Source organism: Oncorhynchus gorbuscha, linkage group LG11, assembly GCF_021184085.1.
Source record: "Oncorhynchus gorbuscha isolate QuinsamMale2020 ecotype Even-year linkage group LG11, OgorEven_v1.0, whole genome shotgun sequence".
Lineage (NCBI taxonomy): Eukaryota > Metazoa > Chordata > Actinopteri > Salmoniformes > Salmonidae > Oncorhynchus > Oncorhynchus gorbuscha.
The window spans coordinates 49,330,486-49,351,671 of NC_060183.1; the positions used below are offsets into that span (position 1 = coordinate 49,330,486).

Sequence of the window (21,186 nt, forward strand, 5' to 3'; positions counted from 1 at the left end):
TACACCTTAGCCAAATACATTTAAACTCAGTTTCACAATTCCTGACATTTAATCCTAGTAAAACTTCCCTGTCTTGGGTCAGTTAGGATCACCACTTTATTTTAAGAATGTGAAATGTCAAAATACTAGCAGAAAGAATAATTAATTTCAGCTTTTATTTCTTTCATCACATTCCCAGTGGGTCAGAAGTTTACAAACTCAATTAGTATTTGGTAGCATTTCCTTTAAATTGTTTAACTTGGGTCAAACATTTTGGGTAGCCTTCTACACGCAAGTTGGATGAATTTTGGCCCATTCCTCCTGACAGAGCTGGTGTAGCTGAGTCAGTTTTGTAGGCCTCCTTGCTCACACACGCATTTTCAGTTCTGTCCACACATTTTCTATAGGATTGAGGTCATGGCTTTGTGATGGCCACTCCAATACCTTGACTTTGTTGTCCTTAAGCCATTTTGCCACAACTTTGGAAGTATGCTTGGGGTCATTGTCCATTTGGAAGACCCATTTGCGACCAAGCTTTAACTTCCTGACTGATGTCTTGAGATGTTGCTTCAATATATCCACATTTTCCTACCTCATGATGGCATCTATTTTGTGAAGTGCACCAGACCCTCCTGCAGCAAAGCACCTCCACAACACAATGCTGCCACCCCCGTGCTTCACGGTTGGGATGATGTTCTTCGGCTTGCAAGCCTCCCCCTTTCCTCCCAAAATAACGATGGTCATTATGGCCAAACAGTTCTATTTTTGTTTCATCAGACCGGAGGACATTTCTCCAAAAAGTATGATCTTTGTCCCCATCTGCAGTTGCAAACCATAGTCTGCCTTTTTTTATGGAGGGTTTTGGGGCAGTGGCTTCTTCCTTGCTGAGCGGCCTTTCAGGTTATGTCGCTATAGGACTCTTGTGACTGTGAATATAGATACTTTTGTACCTGTTTCCTCCAGCATCTTAACAAGGTTCTTTGCTGTTGTTCTGGGATTGATTTGCACTTTTCACACCAAAGTACGCTCATCTCTAGGAGACAGAACACGTCTCCTTCTTGAGCGGTATGATGGCTGCCTGGTCCCATGGTGTTCATACTTGCATACTATTGTTTGTACAGATGAACGTGGTACCTTCAGGTGTTTGGAAATTGCTCACAAGGATGAACCAGACTTGTGGAGGTCTACAATTGTTTTTCTGCAATCTTGGCTGATTTCTGTTGATTTTCCCATGATGTCAAGCAAAGAGGCACTGAGTTTAAAGGTAGGCCTTGAAATACATCCACAGGTACACCTCCAATTGACTCAAATTATGTCAATTAGCCTATCAGAAGCTTCTAAAGCCATGGCATAATCTTCTGGAATTTTCCAAGCCGTTTAAAGGCACAGTCAACTTAGTGTATGTAAACTTCTGACCCACTGGAATTGTGATACAGTGAATTATAAGTGAAATAATCTGTCTGTAAACAATTGTAGGAAAAATTACTTGTGTCATGTACAAAGTAGATGTCCTAACCGACTTGCCAAAACTATAGTTTGTTTAACAAGAAATTTGTGGAGTGGTTGAAAAGTTTTAATTACTCCAACCTAAGTGTATGCAAACTACCAACTTTTACTGTAGATCAACTGAGTCAAGAGTATGCCTCTGTAAATCATAAGCAAATTAAACTGGGAATGCATTAAATCTTTATAATATAACACTAATAAAATATGACCAGAACTCAGTGAAGGGTAGACTGGGACTGTAAGTATATTCAATTGAGGCACAAAAATGCTTGTGTAATTGTGGGCTGATTTCACTGACCCAGATTTAGCCGATACTGGGTCCAGGAAGCTGGACATGTGGGTATACATAGGCCTTTGACCCAATGTATACCCAAAACCCCAAAGTAGCTGAAATTATAATGACTACCAACTGACTCCGTAAATCAAAGTGTAGAAAATTTAAATAACATGTAATAAATAAATATCCTGCATTTTTATTAATGAAATGGTAATTCAGTTTGAGGACAAATGCTGAAAAAAAGTGTTTAGGATACTGTAATTGTAGACCTACCACACTATTAATGTATCTTGTATTAATATATTTATTTATTTATTTATTTAGGCAAGTCAGTTAAGAACAAACTCTTATTTCAATGACAGCCTACATCAGCAAAACCCATGACGCTGGGCCAATTCTGCACTGCCCTATGGGACTCCCAATCACAGTCAGCTGGGATACAGCTTGGATTTGAACCAGGGTGTCTGTAGTGGTGCCTCAAGCACTGAGATGCTGCGCCACTCGGGATCCCCAACTGCTTTATGTTCTGCCCGAAATTGCTACAACTGTAGGGAAACCACTGCTATGTGAGGGATTTCTCATAGCTTTGCAAAGGCTATGCAGCTGCCAAAGTTATTTGAAATTCCATTATACATCTCCATCTATCTACGGGGAGCTCATGTACTGTCATGATTAATGCTATGCTGCCCTCTGATGGCGAGAGCCACTTATGACATTGATTAAAGATGGCCGAATGGGCTGTACTTGTTTTCTTCCCCAATCTTAATCCTCTCCTAACTCACTGTGAGCCTTCATAGCACTCTGTGATAAGGTGATATTAGCTAACTAATGTATTTTGTGGCATGGTGGCCTGAAACCAATTTGACTGTGGTGGACATTTGAATGTCAGTCCTCTCTCTCATTGTTTCTGGCTGAATCCTCACATCAGACTCACAGCATGTCTCCCTTTCCAGGTTAGTATACTGTATTTTTTTGTTGCGTCAGGCTAGGTCTCTGCCTAGTCTTTCCCTAAGGTGTGTCAATGTCTGTTATCACAAGATCACCACCAAAGAGAAATTTGCTGAAAGATAGCAATGTGTTCAATACCATCAAAGTGTGGTTTCCCAGACACTGATTAAGAAAACTCCTGGACTAAAAAGCCATTTCAAGACTCTCCTTGACCATGCTTTTTAATCCAGGACTAGGCTTAATCTAAGTCTGGGAAACCAAACCTAAAGGTAAATTAGTTTGACGTACCTATCAGGATGGGTATCCTGATCTCATAAAATAATATGCATTCCTTTATATAATCTTTAAAACAAAGATACTGTAGGTTTTCACCTACAACAAGGTGGAAATGGAGGGAACCTGATGAAACCAGGTTCCTTCTGGGAAGTTATTTTGACATGCAAAAATGTGCAGTTTTACATGTAGTTCATTTTCATTTTTCATTTTGACATGTACAAATGCACTGAATTCAAGGAATTTACAATGGAGGGTTCCCATAGGGATCCCCCCCCCCCCCTTTCCACCCCTGACAGTATGTATATCGTTATATAATCTTTGAAACCAAGATACTGTATGTTTCCACCAACAACATTCCTGCATCTAGCCTGAGAGCCAGTCTGTTTAATGTGCTATCATGCCAACTCCTTGTCATGCCAATGAGTTGGCAGGAGCACAAACAGATCTGGGACCAGGCTGTCCTGCACCCAGTTCAAGAAGTAGAAATATAATGCATCTTATTTTCTTTCAATGACATTACACAACTGGTTCTTCTTAACATTCATATGGAAAGTCTGTTTATTTGACACCTGTAGACTTTGTTTGTTTATATGAAAATGTGTTACTAATTCCCCCAATGCATTGATATCACATGTATCACATGGAATCCTTCAAATCAAAAAGTGGGTTAGATAGAGATCAATCCAAATGCACAACCAAACTTCACAACCAAAATAAACTGGAATATGTGACGTTTGTCAGTCCAGCTTACCTTTGCAAGGTCCACTAGTGAGTTTGCTTGGTCATTCAGCTTGCGTTGCTCCATTTTAACACTTCTCAATCTGAACAGAAGACCATTCAGAACCCAATAAATGTATCTATTCGGTAAAGATGGGTTTAACAGATCTGTGCACACAGAAGGAATACACACAGAGAGCACTCACTCCTAGGACATGCACAGGATGTGTGTAGAGAATGCAGGATTGGTTTCAGACAGTTTGATTGACTGCATGCAAGTGAAGACCACAGAGTGGAGAAGCTGCCAGAGAGGAGAATGTGTCTATTACTGCAGTAAATCTCCAGCCCCTGAACTCTAGAGACAAAGGCATATACAAGGGCTCAACTAGGTAGATACAATCTGTTGCAATGGGATTTAGCTGAAATAAACGATTAATGCAGTATATAAACTATCATACGTCGCGGGACCTGGTTTTCTAACCATAACAAACATTTATACACATGCTAAAAGCTTCATCCAAACACCTGGAAGACGTTTCTCTGTTTGATTCTTGTGAATTATTTAATCCACCTTCGAGTAAGATCATTTTCATTCTCAAAATAGAAAAACACTTTGCTATTCCAACTAAGGTGCTGTGATAGTCAAACTCTACACAAAAGCAGGTATTAATTCATTGTTCAACATAAATACAGCATTGTAAAATAGAATTTAATGATAAAATGAATCAAATGTATCATAAAAAGGATAACAACGATTACAGTAAAGTTGCAGCTTTATGTCGTATACCAGTTATTGATCAAAGAGAACATCCACCTGGTACTGTATCTTATGTAAAATGACCTAGTTACTAACAGTGATATGCTACATTGTTACATAGTGAGAAACTCATCCAGCTGGTATGAGGCCTTTCTCTCTTGGTGATGCAGACCAGTTAAAAACACAAAAATACACTTCTTCAAGAGCCAGAGTGAAATTAGTAACTTGCTTTAATCCACACAGCTGGCTTAAATAATTCAAATCTCCGGTTTAATTAGGCTACTAGAGCAAATGTTTATCACCCACACTCACTGGGGAGTCAAAAACAGCAACTATCAAGAGTTCTCCCCCCTGCAACCACCCGTTTTGCATGCTAAATCAGAATGAGACCAACACACACAGTGAGCTGGAGGCATGACAGTAACATAGCCCTTGTGACCAGCTTTTTCTTTCAGATAAAACCCAATGCTCTCAGACTAATTGTATAAACTGATGAGATGGGCTTTGAGTTAGCGGCTCTAATTAGACTGTGTGAATTTGAGGGTGTACAGCACCATAGAACAAGGAGGAGAACACGAGGGGTCTTCAGGGACCCTCTGCTAATAGGCCCAGATTCATCTAGTCTCATGCAATGGAGCATCATTGTTAGGCATTCCAATACAAAGGCAGAAATGTGTGGAGCTAGATGACAGGTTAGAGCAACAAGGGGCACTACAGGAGCCACTGAAGGACACTACAGGCAAAGGACGATGCCTCAACAGCTAGTGAGGGGTAGCTGTATGGTCCAAAAGAAGCACATTCTAAAACAACTAGCCAATGTTATTGCAAAAATAGCACTTTTATTGTTAAGTAATCTGGCAAATTGAAAGGAAAAAAGATACCAGAGTGAAAGACATGAGAGAATCAACATTAAAATGTTTGTGCAGTTGAGATGTAAGACTTGTCAGAATTCTGCATTTCACGGTTGGATGACCAATAGCTGTCAAATGGTGTTGATGAACAAGGCAGGCAGGAAGCTGGGGTCAGAATGTGAAAGCATCTTGCCCACTCATGCTCAATATTCTATGTCCTTCTGTGATTCAGTGTTCCTGTGCGGTCCTGGTCTTTCAATTGGTGCTTAACTGCTTTGCTATTCGTCAGGGGGAAAACAGCTATGCTAAGCTTTTCAATGCCCTTTTGAATTCTTTAAGGCAATCTCAGTAGTGCTGCACCATATATTTTCTCTGGGATGCTCTCTTTGTCATGACCCCTGATTACCTCGCTGTGAAAAGACTGATCCTAAATGGTCTTCAGTGTAATGGCCAGGCCGTTCTGCAGCCCGACTCTGCCCTGCCCCGGCTGTGTCTGCCTGACTACTGGGATTCATGCTGTGTCAGTTACAGCACAATATCTTTAAAGCAGGACAAGATCCCGGAGGCTTAACCTGACCTTCCCCTCTAAGGTCGTGTCCCTGTCTCACCTCTACTGAGCTACCAAGCTAACGGACGCATGCTGCTTCCTGTCCCACTTCCTTCTGTACATCAACCTCCCTCCTGCCTCTATCCCTGCCTCCTGGATAGGCGCAGACTCCAGGGGACTGTCAAACTGCATTATACAGAGGATGGTCTGTGTGCCTGCCAAATAATCCTCTCATCTCCTCCAGCATATTGTAAAACATCTGGCTGTGTACAGGCATCATGCTAGTTGTAGCTAGACAAATGGGTCACACCAATGTGATAAACTAAGGCCATTACACTAGACTAAGGAGAGGGTGGCTACTTTGGTGCAGCTATGAGCTACATACCAGGTCTCTGTTGAACAATATATTTTTATCTCAATGAAACTAACTGGGTAAATAAAGGTTCAATAAATCTGTGAATTCTACTGGCGTATTCATAATGGCCACTGTCTTTGTTGCTACCAGTCATCCAAGAGAGAAATGGAGGAAATGTAACTGTAGCAGACGTCACAATGGTTTCACAAGGCGAAAGATGACCCCAAGCCCTAGTTAATGTAGCAGATTGATAGGGGGAGTAAACATTGACCTGATTCTATTCTGTAGTTATTACAGCAAGCCTCTCCTCTCCTCAAGCACTAGCGGTCATCCTTCAGTTCATGAAAGCACAGTTTATTGGAGTTTAATCAGTGGCTTGCTTTCTGATTAAATATCAAATTCTCTTCACATTCATGCAACAATGGAAAGAATAACACCCTCCATCACCCATAATTGAAATTCATCAAAGGAAGACACATGGGAACATGAGCATTGATGTTTAATTGGCAGATGTGTAACGCTTTGACAGAAGAAAAGTAGGGCGGAATTGATCGAGAGGTCTTGCTTGTCTAAATATACCATGCTGAGTTTTTGTAGGCTAGTCACTAGTTCATCCTATTAACTTATTTTGGCCTAATCCTCATGTTGTTCAGGTAAATGATCTAAAAGACAAATAAAAATCTTAACGGTGTTGTGTAACTATATAAAATGAAATATAGTGTTCCTGACAAATGTACATTATGTGCCATTGTGTGATCAATCAGTACTCGATGGGAAATCTAAATGTGTAGCTATGGTATGAATTTCACTTATCAAATGAAGGAGTGTAATTTTTCTCACATCACTGAGTCAAAAAAGCAAGCTCTCATTTGCATGCACACAACATTTCTGTAGCTACATGTGAGGCGAAGACTTACTTTCGAGCTCTATTGCATTGGTCGACACAAACGGGAAAAAAAGGAAACATAACATAGACAAATGAATTATTACAACATCAGATAAATGCGTCCAGATGGCAGGATCAGTCTCCAGTTCAGGCCTGGGTACTGCAACCTGAATCCCACTGCTGCCATTTTGAATAACAACAACACTAACATCCACTTAATACCATCATCACTATGAGCAGCATCTTTCTTTTTTTTCTCCCCCCTTTTTCTCACCAATTTCGTGGAATCCAATTGGTAGTTACAGTCTTGTCCCATCGCTGCAACTCCTGTACGGACTCGGGAGATGCGAAGGTCGAGAGCCGTGCGTCCTCCAAAACACAACCCAGCCAAGACTCACTGTCCGCTTAACCAGCCGCACCAATGTGTCGGAGGAAAGACCGTACACCTGGCGACCGTGTCAGCGTGCATTGCGCCCGGCCCGCCACAGGAGTTGCTAGTGCACAATGGGACAAGAACATCTCTGCCGGCCAAACCCTCCCCTAACCCGGACTATGCTGGGCCAATTGTGCACCACCCCATGGGTCTCCGGGTCGCGGCCGGCTGCGACAGAGCCTGGACTCAAACCAGGTTCTCTAGTGGCACAGCTTGCACTGCGATGCAGTGCCTTAGACCACTGCACCTCTCGGGTGGCAGCAGTATCTTTTTACCTCACAGCTATGCCTCACCACAGATAACCAAGGAATCATGGGGTTTAAGGCTTCAATATTCCTGTCACATTATTCTGATCTGGCACCTGCTAGCTACTCCACGAGGTCCTGTCCTAATCCTCCCCTACAGACCGGCCCAGTTTATCAGACATGCAGCACTGTCAGACCAGCCTCACTGAGTGAACCAATGACCAGACAGACAGCCGTGGCAGTCTGACACGTTCTCTAGCTAACATTTATCTTGGTTTTCACCAGGAACACTGCAGAGACCATGGAAAAAGAACAAAGTTACCTCCTCCTCCCCTCAGACCTGTCCCCAAAATGCTATTGGTGGAGGATCTTACAGGGCGATTGATATGGCTCAGGCCCGAGGAGGAAGCATAGGGATTATTCATACTTTCCCACCACTATTGCTTCAAGACAGGTCACTGACCCCTCTCCAGCCCTCCACTTGAGCAGCATCGCATTAGAGCAAACCAAGACTGTTCTCAGGACAGGCTTGGTTGTAGCTAGGTATGTTCGAGTTGCGTCAGGGACAATTTTAGCTCATCCTAATTATTTTCCTAACCCAATTCTCCTAACCTGCCACGTTAATTTTCCTAACCAACACATTAATTATCCGAACCTGCTAGAAAAGTCGCTTCTGCTAGTCAAAACTGGCAGACCTGCCCTGAGAACATTCTTGGTTTCCACTAATGCAATACAGCTCCATTTGAGGGATGAGCATGCTCCCAGGCACACCCTCTCTGTGGCCACTGACTCCTCCCAACACACAGTGTATGTACATTCTCCCAGGCAGCCCACACTTGGAGCTGAACCCTGCAGCTGAGGCCACAGGCATCACTTAACACACACCAGGAGGTGCTTTCTGAACCCCAACTCCTCTGCTAAGACCCACTCCCTCTTCATACAGCTTACTGAGCCTGTATAAAAGGGGAGATGGGCATGCCCTTGAACAAAGTGGTGGATGTGGCGTTTTACAACTGAATCTGGTCCTGTGGAGATTCTGCCAAAGCTCTGAGGGTTTCCCATTATTAGCTCATCCTAGAGAAGAGGAGGATGACATGATATGCTGTCATTACCACAAATAGCCTGAATTCAGCTATAAAAGACATAGTACCTCTGCCTGCGCAACTATGACAGAAGCCTATAAAACAGTCGCATTTTGGATGGGGGTTGCAGCAGAAGCAGCCATTACTCTCTACCTGTAATCCCTTTCAAAAATCGAAACTCTTAATGTCATCATGGTAAGTGATGAAACGAATCATGAGCAAATTAAAAGCTCCACACAGGAGACCACACAGACCCGTTAACACACAGAAAACGCATCACAACACAGAATATATATCAAACAAGAGAACATTTTCACTAATGCATATGATTACAATCAGACCCTAGTCATCATAGTAATGTAAACCAGATCAGATCTCAAAGAGGAAAAATATATCATTGCGTTTGATATGATAGTCAGTTGCGTCGTTAAAATGGGGAAAATACAGTGTTAGAAGTAGGCTTAGGCTTATAAGACAGCTTCGGTACACCAAGAGGAGAGGACATGGAAATCAATAGGGTTTTAGAGATAGAGAGCACTTTCATTCTCCCTGTAGACTGTCTAAGAAACTACCTGACAGGGAAACTGGCTAATCATAAGGATACATGCTAAAGGAACAACTCAGAGGTTAGGCCCAGAGGTCAGCATGATATTTGGCTCAGACTTTAGGTACACAACAAAGACACTCACAGTCATCTTGACAAGCAATAGAACAGGCAGTTCCTTACATCATGGTGATGCAGGATGAGATAGAGGGGGAGGGAAGAGGGAGCGAGAGAAAGATGAGAGGTTTTACTGTCACCACTGAGAAGGCAGGGGAGTGAAAATGGTCCTCAAGAGTTTATCATGAATAGTTTAGGTTAGGGTAAAAAAGGGTCTGGGCCCTTCCCAGCACATCTGTCATGGTTTACAGTTGCTTTGAAGATACCAGATTAGACAACTAGTAATTAAGTGCAGATAAGTTATCAGCAATTGAGAAAGATCTCCCAGTCATTTTACATTCTCCTGATCTAGTAAGTAAATTGCTTTCAATAAAAAAGATTGAATGACTACTTTGCAATTATAGCCTACCACTTTGCAGTAGCACAGTAACACCAATATAACACCACTACATGATGATATAGAGTTTATCCGTTAGCATCAGAACGATCTTACTACCAAGTCAACTTTAAAGTTAGATCATTGGCCTATGAGCGTTTCTGGAAATGTTTGTGCATACTCATATAGCATAACTGTTTCTATAATTCATTATTTCTCAAAACAGAAGTAAATACTTTCGATGTGCATATCATCTGCATAATTTGTGTAACTGCCATTGAGATATCCCACAGTATTGACCTCTGAGCTGTTAAGAGGGCACAACTGACATGCTTTGGAACTAAATACTTCCTGACACCCTTCCAACTTATCAATATTACAAAACAATGGAGTGAAATGAGCAAGAAAAAAGAAAAAACTGTAAATATTCCACATTGTAAATATAAATTTGGGCTACAGGTGTCAAACAATTCAGCTCTCAGGTTCGTATTCTCATCTTTGATACTGTACGGTATGAGAAAGTGTTAGACTGCAGATACCAAGGGGAAATATGTATTTACCACACTGCCAGGAGCAGAGTTTTAGGCAGAGTACCTACTGATGAATGGCTTGGAGGAATTTCCTCTGGTGCTTCCTGACTCTGGCATGGTCCATCTTCCTCACCAGTTTGGTGTTCTTGTAGATGAGCCACGTCTCCCTGAGTACATTTGCAGCAGTGTTTTTCACCTGACACACAAAGAGTAGGGTTAGAAACACCGTTTGTGGTAAATAAAACACTCCTACTGTAATGGAAAGCATACTGTAGCCATGTTCAACCATGCTTGGTCTTCCTGAAATGCTTCACAATAGGGAAACAGGGCAGCTGAGATGATTCTTTACCATTTAAAAATGTAAAACGACATGCAAGTAACGTATTTACTTACTCTTTTTGTCAGCTGGGTGTCCATCATAAAATTATGAACATGTTTTTCAGCTTTGGTTAACTCCAGTTTCTTTGCAACCACAGCCACTACCAAGGCTGTGCAGCCGGCTCCCTGGGAGGAACAACAGACAGACACCGTTATAAAGGTTGACTTTATTGTGTCCGTTTAAAAAGATGTAACCTACTTTTAGAAGCATAATATTAGGAAATGATGCTTAAAAAAAATATATATATTCTCAAATTAATATCCTCTGAATATACATGAATCTGCACTGCCACCCCACCGGAGATTTAAAAAATATATATATTGTCAGGTTTTTTTTAAAAGTCAGATACCCAAAGGCTAGATTTTTTTAAATATACCTCATAAGCAGCACTGAAAAAGAGAGACGCAGTGGCATGAGAATGTAATATAATTTCTGCAATAAACGTCCCCCATAGGAGAACCCTTCTGGGTTCCATGTGTCAGGATTTGGCCAGGGTTGTTCCGGTTTTTGGTCACTAGATGCCCCCATTGTGCCTTTTGACCTTTTGTTTTCCCTTGATCCCCATTATTATTTGCACCTGTGCCTCGTTTCCCCTGATTGTATTTAAACCCTTTGTTTTCCTTAGTTCTTTGCTCTGTGTTTGTATGTTAGCACCCAGCCCTAGTACTCTGTGAACTCTTGTTGATCCCGGTGGACTCTCTTGTGGAATTCTGTTTTTTTGTTCTTGTTTGTTTGTTTTTTGAGTATCTTTTGAGGCTTTTTGTGCTATACCTTCCACCTTGTGGATTTACCTTTTTTTCTTGGAGGATTACCTTTGTTCTTGTGAAATTCCTTTTGAGGTTGTGGAGTTACATGTTTTCCTGAAGAACTTAACTTTTTACTTCATTAAATACACCATCTCAAGTACTGCTGTGTCTGCCTCATCTTCTGGGTTCTGCCGACTATTCGTGGCTCAGTTGGTTAAGTGACTGTTTCTCACTCCGGAGACCCGGGTTCGTAACCGGGTCCTGACACCATGTACAGATGTCGGATCTTAACTTAATCACTCTTTTGGCACAGAGAATTTTCCTGCTGCATCAGGAAATTCAGTTGAGCCTTGCGAGTACCTGAAAATTAGTGCAGGTTTATTAGTGCAGGTTTATTTTTCTTGTGCGACAAAAAATGTCAAATTAAGATCTGACATCTGTAGAACCCTCCGTGGAACGGGTTCTACATGAAACCCAAAAGGGTTCTTCCTGGAACCAAAAAGGGTCCTTCAAAGGTTTCTCCTATTGGGTCAGCTGAATATTTATTTTAGGTTTTAGATAGCACCTTTTTTTGTAAGAGTGTAGGGCTCACCATAATACCAGTGAGGAGACAGACTCCTTTTCCACAGTAAGTGTTGGGGACCATGTCCCCATATCCAATGGTTAGAAAAGTAATTGAGATCAACCACATGGCTCCTAGGAAGTTGCTGGTTATGTCCATGTTGTCATGGTATCTGGAATAGAAGGTATAGCGTCAGCCTGGAGTCAGCTTGCCAAATACTTGTCTTATACATCATACGTACAGTACATCCATGCCTCATTCATGTGCAATATAAATAAAGTGTAAACTGATTCTCCTATCGCCTAACAAGACGTAAACTATGGGCCATAATTGTCTATCCCTTGACATTCCCAAGCAGAAGATCTGCATACAAAAATGGTGGTATGGCTGGGAATGTGAGGAGGGAGCACTATATCTGGATGTAAGCCTCCAGTAGGATGCACAACGAGTTAACGTCTGTTCCCCCTGACCAAACCATGGGGTCTTATTTATGTTTCATGCAGTGCTTTGTGCAGCATAGCGTGACAGCGATTGGGCAGTAGGTCCAGACCTCTCGCAGGCCCTCACGGTCCACGCAGCGATGATCCACAACGAGATGGTAAAGACCAGCAACACGGTGCCAGGGCAGATGGTCATCAGGGTCTTCATGACGAAGCGTGTGTTGAAGTTGATTTTGTTGAGCGCCCCGATACTGCGGGACGAGGCGTCTGTGAAGAGCTTGCTGTGGAGCAGCATGACGCGGGCGATGAGATACAGCCGCAAGAACATGGGGATGGACAGGATGATGTCCACGTCTGCGTCCGTCTTGGACGGGGTGTAGGAGAAGGCCAGGCGCGCTGTCCAGGTGAAGGTGTAGTTCCCTGGAATGGGGTGGATGGCGCACACCAGGATCTCCAGGCAGATGAAGAAGATGCGCTCGTAGGTCATGGCTATCCTCCAGTCATCTGCTGCATTGTCTACCATGAATAACTGAATAACAACATGGATGAAGGGGGAGAAGGAAGCAGATGGAGGTTACTGAACTAGCTCTAGTTAAATGCAGCCTTGCATTTGAATCCTTATGGCATCATTCTAAATAGATTTTTTTTCAAACATAAACTATTACGAGCACACTCAATCAATGGAAATGAATGAACTCAGGTTTCTGACTGATCGCCGTTCAGTGATTCCAATTATTAACTGTTAGCGTTCGCTACACTTTTCACACGGTTCTGTCACGGAAGTCTATGGGACCTCCTGCATGTGGATAACATTTCCGACTTCAAAGCATTAAACTGATAAGAACATCTGCCACCTCCCACATTAGCATAGGTCTTTTATCGCCTGGCCACAGAGCAGAAGGTAGGCCACTCCACTGTGGGCTTTGATGTGGACTGATTTCACTACCTTTAATGACTCTCCTCTATCCTATCCTCCTCTATCCACACTCAGCTGTGCTGTACACCTCCTCTCCATCTCCTTTCCTCATTGGCCTCCACTCCTTTCCACTTTTTCTCCACATAAACACCTTTCATCTCTCTCACTCCAGTCTAAAGCTATCCACCAGTCCCGCAGTTTATTGCTCAATGCTTCCATCCACCCTGAACTGATGCCCTCATTGGCCTCGTCCCCTACCGACAGACCAAATACACCCCTCAGTGTAATTCAATCAAAGTGATCTATCTGACTGTGTTTATGATCTACAGATAAACTACTACCCTCTGTCTCTAGAGACGGCTTCCTCCTTTGCACCCGGCATACTCCTCTGCAGATGGATTGCAGACTAAATGAAATCGAGCAACGTTAGCTTCCTCTCTACAGTTGTCAAATCATTCCCCTCTCTGACACGCAATACCGATAGTCCACCTCAGCCGCTCCTGCACTCAATCACCTCAAGGTCTATGGGTTGTATATGGGCTGTCACAACTGGTGGGAGATACTTCACAAAATGTTGCCGTCATCAAATTTCAGAGCAATATTCACCGTGACCTCAGCCATTCAATATAAAGGGAAATTTAACACATTTTAACTGAAGCCATCCTATGATGCTTAAATTATTGGCGCTGCATCAAGAGATATCTGTCCCTCCAGTGTGTGGGGAACATGATTATGCAAATTTGTTTTTGGTCTTTCGTCTGACTTTTTCAAACAACTGTTCTGTTTGAGTTTTTGTAATTGGTCCTGTAACGTATGTACTTCCCATGGCTCCTACTGTCTACCCCACTGTCTAAACCTCTGAATAAGAATGAAAGATGAATTAAATATTCAAGATCAATTCATCTCAAACAAAATGAGAAGTCTGAAATCTATCACATATCAACCAAATATGTTAGCAGATCAGTCAAAACACCAGAACGTTTAATAATTCAGATTTCACAATGAGCACAAAAACTTGGGAGATAAATAAGTCACACATTATGACTTGACATCCTGCCAACTAACACCCATTTAGTACAACTCTAGGATCCTCATTAGAGAAAAAAATGCTGTCCCATTCCTCAAAGCGTAATGGCATCAATGACCTAGATCATATATTTAGCGATAATAAATGACTAAATCTTGAATCATTGAAATAGATACAGTGGGGCAAAAAAGTATTTAGTCAGCCACCAATTGTGCAAGTTCTCCCACTTAAAATGATGGGAGAGAGGCCTGTATGAGAGAGGCCTGTAATTTTCAACATAGGTACACTTCAACTATGACAGACGAAATGAGAAAAACAAAATCCAGAATATCACATTGTAGGATTTTTTATGAATTTATTTGCAAATTATGGTGGAAAATAAGTATTTGGTCACCTACAAACAAGCAAGATTTCTGGCTCTCACAGACCTGTAACTTCTTCTTTAAGAGGCTCCTCTGTCCTCCACTCGTTACCTGTATTAATGGCACCTGTTTGAACTTGTTATCAGTATAAAAGACACCTGTCCACAACCTCAAACAGTCACACTCCAAACTCCACTATGGCCAAGACCAAAGAGCTGTCAAAAGACACCAGAAACAAAATTGTAGACCTGCACCAGGCTGGGAAGACTGAATCTGCAATAGCTTGGTTTGAAGAAATCAACTGTGGGAGCAATTATTAGGAAATAGAAGACATACAAGACCACTGATAATCTCCCTTGATCTGGGGCTCCACGCAAGATCTCACCCCGTGGGGTCAAAATGATCACAAGAATGGTGAGCAAAAATCCCAGAACCACATGGGGGGGACCTAGTGAATGACCTGCAGAGAGCTGGGACCAAAGTAACAAAGTCTACCATCAGTAACACACTATGCCGCCAGGGACTCAAATCCTGCAGTGCCAGACGTGTCCCCCTGCTTAAGACAGTACATGTCCAGACCCGTCTGAAATTTGCTAGAGAGCATTTGGATGATCCAGAAGAAGATTTGGAGAATGTCATATGGTCAGATGAAACCAAAATATAACTTTTTGGTAAAAACTCAACTCGTCGTGTTTGGAGGACTAAGAATGCTGAGTTGCATCCAAAGAACACCATACCTACTGTGAAGCATGGGGGTGGAAACATCATGCTTTTCTGCAAAGGGACCAGGACGACTGATCCGTATAAAGGAAAGAATGAATGGGGCCATGTATCGTGAGACTTTGAGTGAAAACCTCCTTCCATCAGCAAGGGCATTGAAGATGAAATGTGGCTGGGTCTTTCAGCATGACAATGATCCCAAACATACCGCCAAGGCAACGAAGGAGTGGCTTTGTAAGAAGCATTTCAATGTCCTGGAGTGGCCTAGCCAGTCTCCAGATCTCAACCCCATAGAAAATCTTTGGAGGGAGTTGAAAGTCAACTCCTTTGGAGGGAGTTGAAAAACATCACTGCTCTGGAGGAGATCTGCATGGAGGAATGGGCCAAAATACCAGCAACAGTGTGTGAAAACCTTGTGAAGACTTATAGAAAACGTTTGACCTCTGTCATTGCCAACAAAGAGTATATAACAAAGTATTGAGATAAACTTTTGTTATTGACCAAATACTTATTTTCCACCATAATTTGCAAATACATTCATTAAAAATCCTACAATGTGATTTTCTGGATTTTTTTCTCTCTCATTTTGTCTGTCATAGTTGAAGTGTACCTATGATGAAAATTACAGGCCTCTCTCATCTTTTTAAGTGGGAGAACTTGCACAATTGGTGGCTGACTAAATACTTGACTAAATACTTTTTTGCCCCACTGTATATATTTCCCACTTACCAAAGAAAGCTTTAATTTCACATCTTTAGCTCTACGACACCCTGAAAATAACAAATGTACACCTGGAAATTGCGCTATAGTGCCACCGACATCTTGTGATACAAACAGATATGCATCAAGAGACATTACCCTTAAGTCAATACATTGCATTCAAAAGTTGCTGATAAAGCTGCATTGGGTGAAATGGTGAAAAACTCAGACAAGCAGGCAGGCAGGCAGGCAGATAAACTCACAGACAGACATGTCTCTGTCTCTCTCTATCTCTCTCTCTCCTATCTTTCTTTCCTCCTCCTCTCTTCCCACTCCCTTATTCACCCCTCTCTCCCCCTGCCTCATGCGCCCCCTTCTGTTTCTCTCCCTTTTTCTTTCCCTCTCTCCCCCTCCTCTCATCTCTCTTTATATTCCTCTCCCTCTCTCCCACCTCCACCTCTAGATGTGCGTCAAGGGCATTGACGCATCAGTCAATACATTCCATTCAAGTTAAAAGAAAGTTGGTGATAAAGCCACAATGGGTAAGTTCGTGAAAGACTCACAGACAGACAAACACATACACTCACAGACTTTTTTTTGCCTTGAATGCAATGTATTGATTTATGCGTCACCTCTCGTGATGCATATCTTTCTGCAAAAGTATACCAAACTGACGGTTATCAGTTGATACCAGGCTAGCAATGCACATACTACAGCCTTCCAATCCCACAGGCACACTGACACTACATCCTGGCAAATGTGACACTCCCATTAAAGCTAGCCTGCAAGCCAAACGCTTCCCATCGAAAGCTACAGGAAATTCCAACCGTAAGCATCATTGCAGCATAGAGCATCATAAAGAAAGCAACACAGAGACCGAGTAATATAGATTTCAAGATGAACGACCCACATTCTAGCTCAAACTACATTGCAGCTACGTATACAAAACCCTCCCACGCAACATCTCTACCCAATTCATTCATTAAAACACCACATTGGAAGGTTCCCCCACAAATATAATTCTAAAGCACACAACTATGTGCATGATGCCTATATTGAATACATACTGTAACAACATCTAGCTCCTTGAGAGCTCTGACATCTGTCAGACTCCTAGGCTGAGAGACGCTGTAACACTAACCAGGCTCTCTGTTGGTATAGCCTTGATTGGTAAGTCTTTCCAAGGGAGTGTAACTTAGACATGGAAACACAAGCTGTTACTCCACTATGTAACAGACGCTGTCTTTACAGACCTAAGCCATCAAAACAGTCCAAACAGAATATGGTCTGCACACAGCACGAAAGCTCTCATTTGTATTTGAGACAACAACTCAATGTAACAAAAGAAAGCGTTTTGCTTTAAAACAGTGTAATTCCAACATTCAAAACCAGGTCATATAAGAAAAGCCTATTGGTCTGTAAAAGCAATTATGGTAATTCATGACCTGAAATACAACACTCAAGAGCTCTTTACCTCTGAGCATCAAACATATTCCATGCTAGTGGCAGAAGCACTAGTTATGAGGGAGGGGGGGAGTAACTTACAGTTACAGTACATCTGCAGCGGAATACCTGGAATTATGTATGTGGCTTAAGAAGGGACAGCAGTCAAGTCTCTTTCTACAGTATATCATACGCACGTATAACTTGTCCAGTTCATATCCTCCTAGAATAAAAAGACGGAAGGGGTTCATGGCTTACTAAGCTTAAAAGGTCCTCAATGCTACGACAATAGTCCATCCCATGATCCATAGCCTAATAAAGAGTATGTCCAAGAGGGAGCAGAGAGGGACGCATAGAAAATGGCCTGTTGACCCGTGCTCACGCACCAACGCAAACACACACAGATGATGATCTTTATAACAGAGAGAAAGAGCAGTGTCGCTACGCATGGTGTCCTACAAGCAGAGCCCCTGTAATGCACAATGATAAGACACAAAGATCCAGAGTGACCGATTCCAACCAAGGACAATCTCTTCAAATATAGCCTCCTGTCACGGTCCAGTGGCTGCTCTCAGATGGTTGGCTTGTCGTCTGATGGATACAAATACTGTTTAATCATTAAGGGACTATTCCCCTGCTCATCACGGGAACGCTGCACCCACGCCAGCCGGGGTGAGCCTAAGCCACAGTGCCGACATCTTTGCCCAGACCACACCATTAAGGATGTCCTGAGGTCATTCCATTCCTTAGTCTCTCTGTCGGCCTTCTTTCTTACAGTATCCATAGAAGCTCACCCTGTGTTGGTTGCAGCCTGGGTTGGTTACTGATTTCAGTATGCTCAATATAACTAATGGAGTCCAGCTCAATATTTAATCTGTCTGTGTAATGTGGAGATGGGAACATATATCTTGTCACTGAGCGAAAGAAATTGCTCAATCTCATTAGTGAATTAGGTTGAGAGGTTCAGCCCAATTAGAAATTCATGCAATGGTTTATTTATGATATCAAAGTGAGGCACTAAGAGGCTACTTTGCTGAGTAAATCTCAAGCTGTAGGTTACATTTTATTTTGCATCTGAAATCAAAGTAATTACTGAATGCGTAGCATTCAACTGAAATAAAAAATCTATATGAAAAGATAATATCATAAGTCAATCTCCCTTTGATTGGAGTGCTCTAGCTGGAGACGTTTCTCATATAAATTATATAACATCTATGTTTCTGATCATATAATTGATCATGGGGTAGCAAACATGATCAATTAGTAAACATTTGGATTCTCATCCTGTGCCCTTGAAAGCCTGTTTGTTCAGTGAAAACATTGAGATCACCAGCAAGCAATGGTTATCTGACTCCAGTCTGGCGTCTCAGGCAGAGGACAGATTTCCCTGTGAGAAACACACAGCCTCTCCTGCAGTTACACCACGGCGTCTTTAATACACACAGAGAGGCACGCACACACACAGCACAAACACACACCATCCAGGACAAACTAAGCTAGACAAGGCTGGGTATATTGACTCCAATACAAGACCTAGGAGGCTTGTGGTTCTCACCCCCTTTCATAGACTTACACAGTAATTATGACAACTTCCGGAGGACGTCCTCCAAACTATCAGAGCTCTTGCAGCATGAATTGACAAGTTTTCCACCCAATCAAAGGATCAGGGAATGAATCTAGTACTGAAAACATAAGCTACAGCTAGCTAGCACTGCAGTGCATAAAATGTGATGAGTAGTTAGTAGACATGAGTAGACAATAGTTGAACAGTTTTGAACAAATTAATTTCTTCAGAAATGAAGGAGAAGCAAGAGAGCGCGAGAGAGTGAGAGAGAGCGCGAGAGAGAGCTATATTTCGTGGTAATATTTATTTTCACTTTCACTTACTTTCCTAGCGAATACAGCTTGCTAGCGTACTCAAACACCCGGCTCAAACAGAGAGGGATGCTATGTTAGCTAGCTGGCTATGGCTATCCAACAATGAAACTCTTCCAAGTCAATGTAAGCTTTTGGTTTTATTAAATGATTGCCACCGGGGCCCGCCGGTGTAGCTGCTTGCAGACTCTACACTGTACTGCATGATTGTAGCAGATTTACTAACGTCCTAGTTCTAATGTTAGTAGCTATGTTGACTATGATGTTAGCTAATATGGTGACAACGATGTAGGCTGTGTGTAGCGGTTAGTGGTTATGATATGAAGTCCACAAGCGAGAGGAAAAAGTGAGAGGAGGAGAGCTCGTAAATGCAATAAGGAATTATACAACGATAAAAGCGATCATACTGTTTGTATGTAACTGCTATGAAAGTGAACTGTGTTTACGTAAGATCAGGGGTGTATTCATTCTGCAAATTTTGTTTAAAAAACTATCTTCAACGGAAGCAAACGGAACAAAGCTGGAATAAACATACCTGAATTTGTCCAATAGAAACTCCTGTTTGCAACTGTTGGACTAATGATTACACTTAGCTAGATGCAGGCAAGAGTGTGCAAGGTATTGAATGTCTGTCAATGAAATTGATCACTCAAATGTCTATCGACCATTGCATCTACACTACAGTTCAAAAGTTTGGGGTCACTTAGAAATGTCCTTGTTTTTAAAAGAAAAGCACTTTTTTGTCCATTATAATAACATGAAATTGATCAGATATACAGTGCAGACATAGTTAATGTTGTAAATGACTATTGTAGCTGGAAATGGCTGATTTTTAATGGAATATCTACATAGGTGTACAGAGGCCCATTATGAGCAACCATCACTCCTGTGTTCCAATGGCATGTTGTGTTAGCTAATCCAAGTTCATCATTTTAAAAGGCTAATTGATCATTAGTAAACCCTTTGCAATTAAGTTAGCACAGCTGAAAACTGTTGTGATCATTAAAGAACCAATAAAACTGGCCTTCTTTAGACTAGTTGAGTATCTGGAGCATCAGCATTGGTGGGTTCGATTACAAGCTCAAAATGGCCAGAAACAATGCACTTTCTTCTGAAACTCGTCGGTCTATTCTTGTTCTGAGAAATTAAGGCTATTCCATGCGTGAAATTGCCAAGTAACTGAAGATCTCGTACAATGCTGTGTACTACTCCCTTCACAGAACAGTGCAAACTGGCTCTTGTCATGTTTTGTCTTATATTGTCTTGTCATTTTGCTTTTCCTTCTGTTCGTTTTCCCCCTGCTGGTCTTTTTAGGTTCGTTCCCCTTTTTCTCTCTCCCTCTCTCTCTCTCTTCTCTCTATCGTTCCGTTCCTGCTCCCAGCTGTTCCTATTCCCCTAATCAATCATTTAGTCTTCCCACACATGTTCCCTATCTTTTCCCCCTGATTAGAGTCCCTATTTCTCCCCTTGTTTTCCGTTTCTGCCCTGTCGGATCCTTGTATATTGTTCACCGTGCTGTGTCTTTGTATCGCCCTGTCGTGTCGTGTTTCCCTCAGATGCTGCGTGGTGAGCAGGTGTCTGAGTCTGCTAC

At 42.1% G+C, this 21,186-nt stretch overlaps 1 protein-coding gene across 4 annotated transcripts in view; it reads right to left on the reverse strand.

Moving 5' to 3' along the window:
* LOC124048858 (small conductance calcium-activated potassium channel protein 2-like) overlaps positions 1-21,186 on the reverse strand; it is a 39,073-nt gene that overhangs the window by 6,344 nt on the left and 11,543 nt on the right. The window contains exons 3-8 of one of the 4 annotated variants that reach the window (XM_046369979.1): positions 12,664-13,082; positions 12,144-12,285; positions 10,820-10,930; positions 10,495-10,622; positions 7,131-7,139; positions 3,738-3,807 (exon numbers count right to left, since the gene is read on the reverse strand). In XM_046369979.1, coding sequence (XP_046225935.1) covers positions 3,738-3,807; positions 7,131-7,139; positions 10,495-10,622; positions 10,820-10,930; positions 12,144-12,285; positions 12,664-13,082 — 879 coding nt within the window. Of the gene's footprint in view, positions 1-3,737; positions 3,808-7,130; positions 7,140-10,490; positions 10,623-10,819; positions 10,931-12,143; positions 12,286-12,663; positions 13,083-21,186 lie in introns of all 4 variants that reach the window. The other 3 variants (XM_046369982.1, XM_046369980.1, XM_046369981.1) reach the window with 3 other exon arrangements.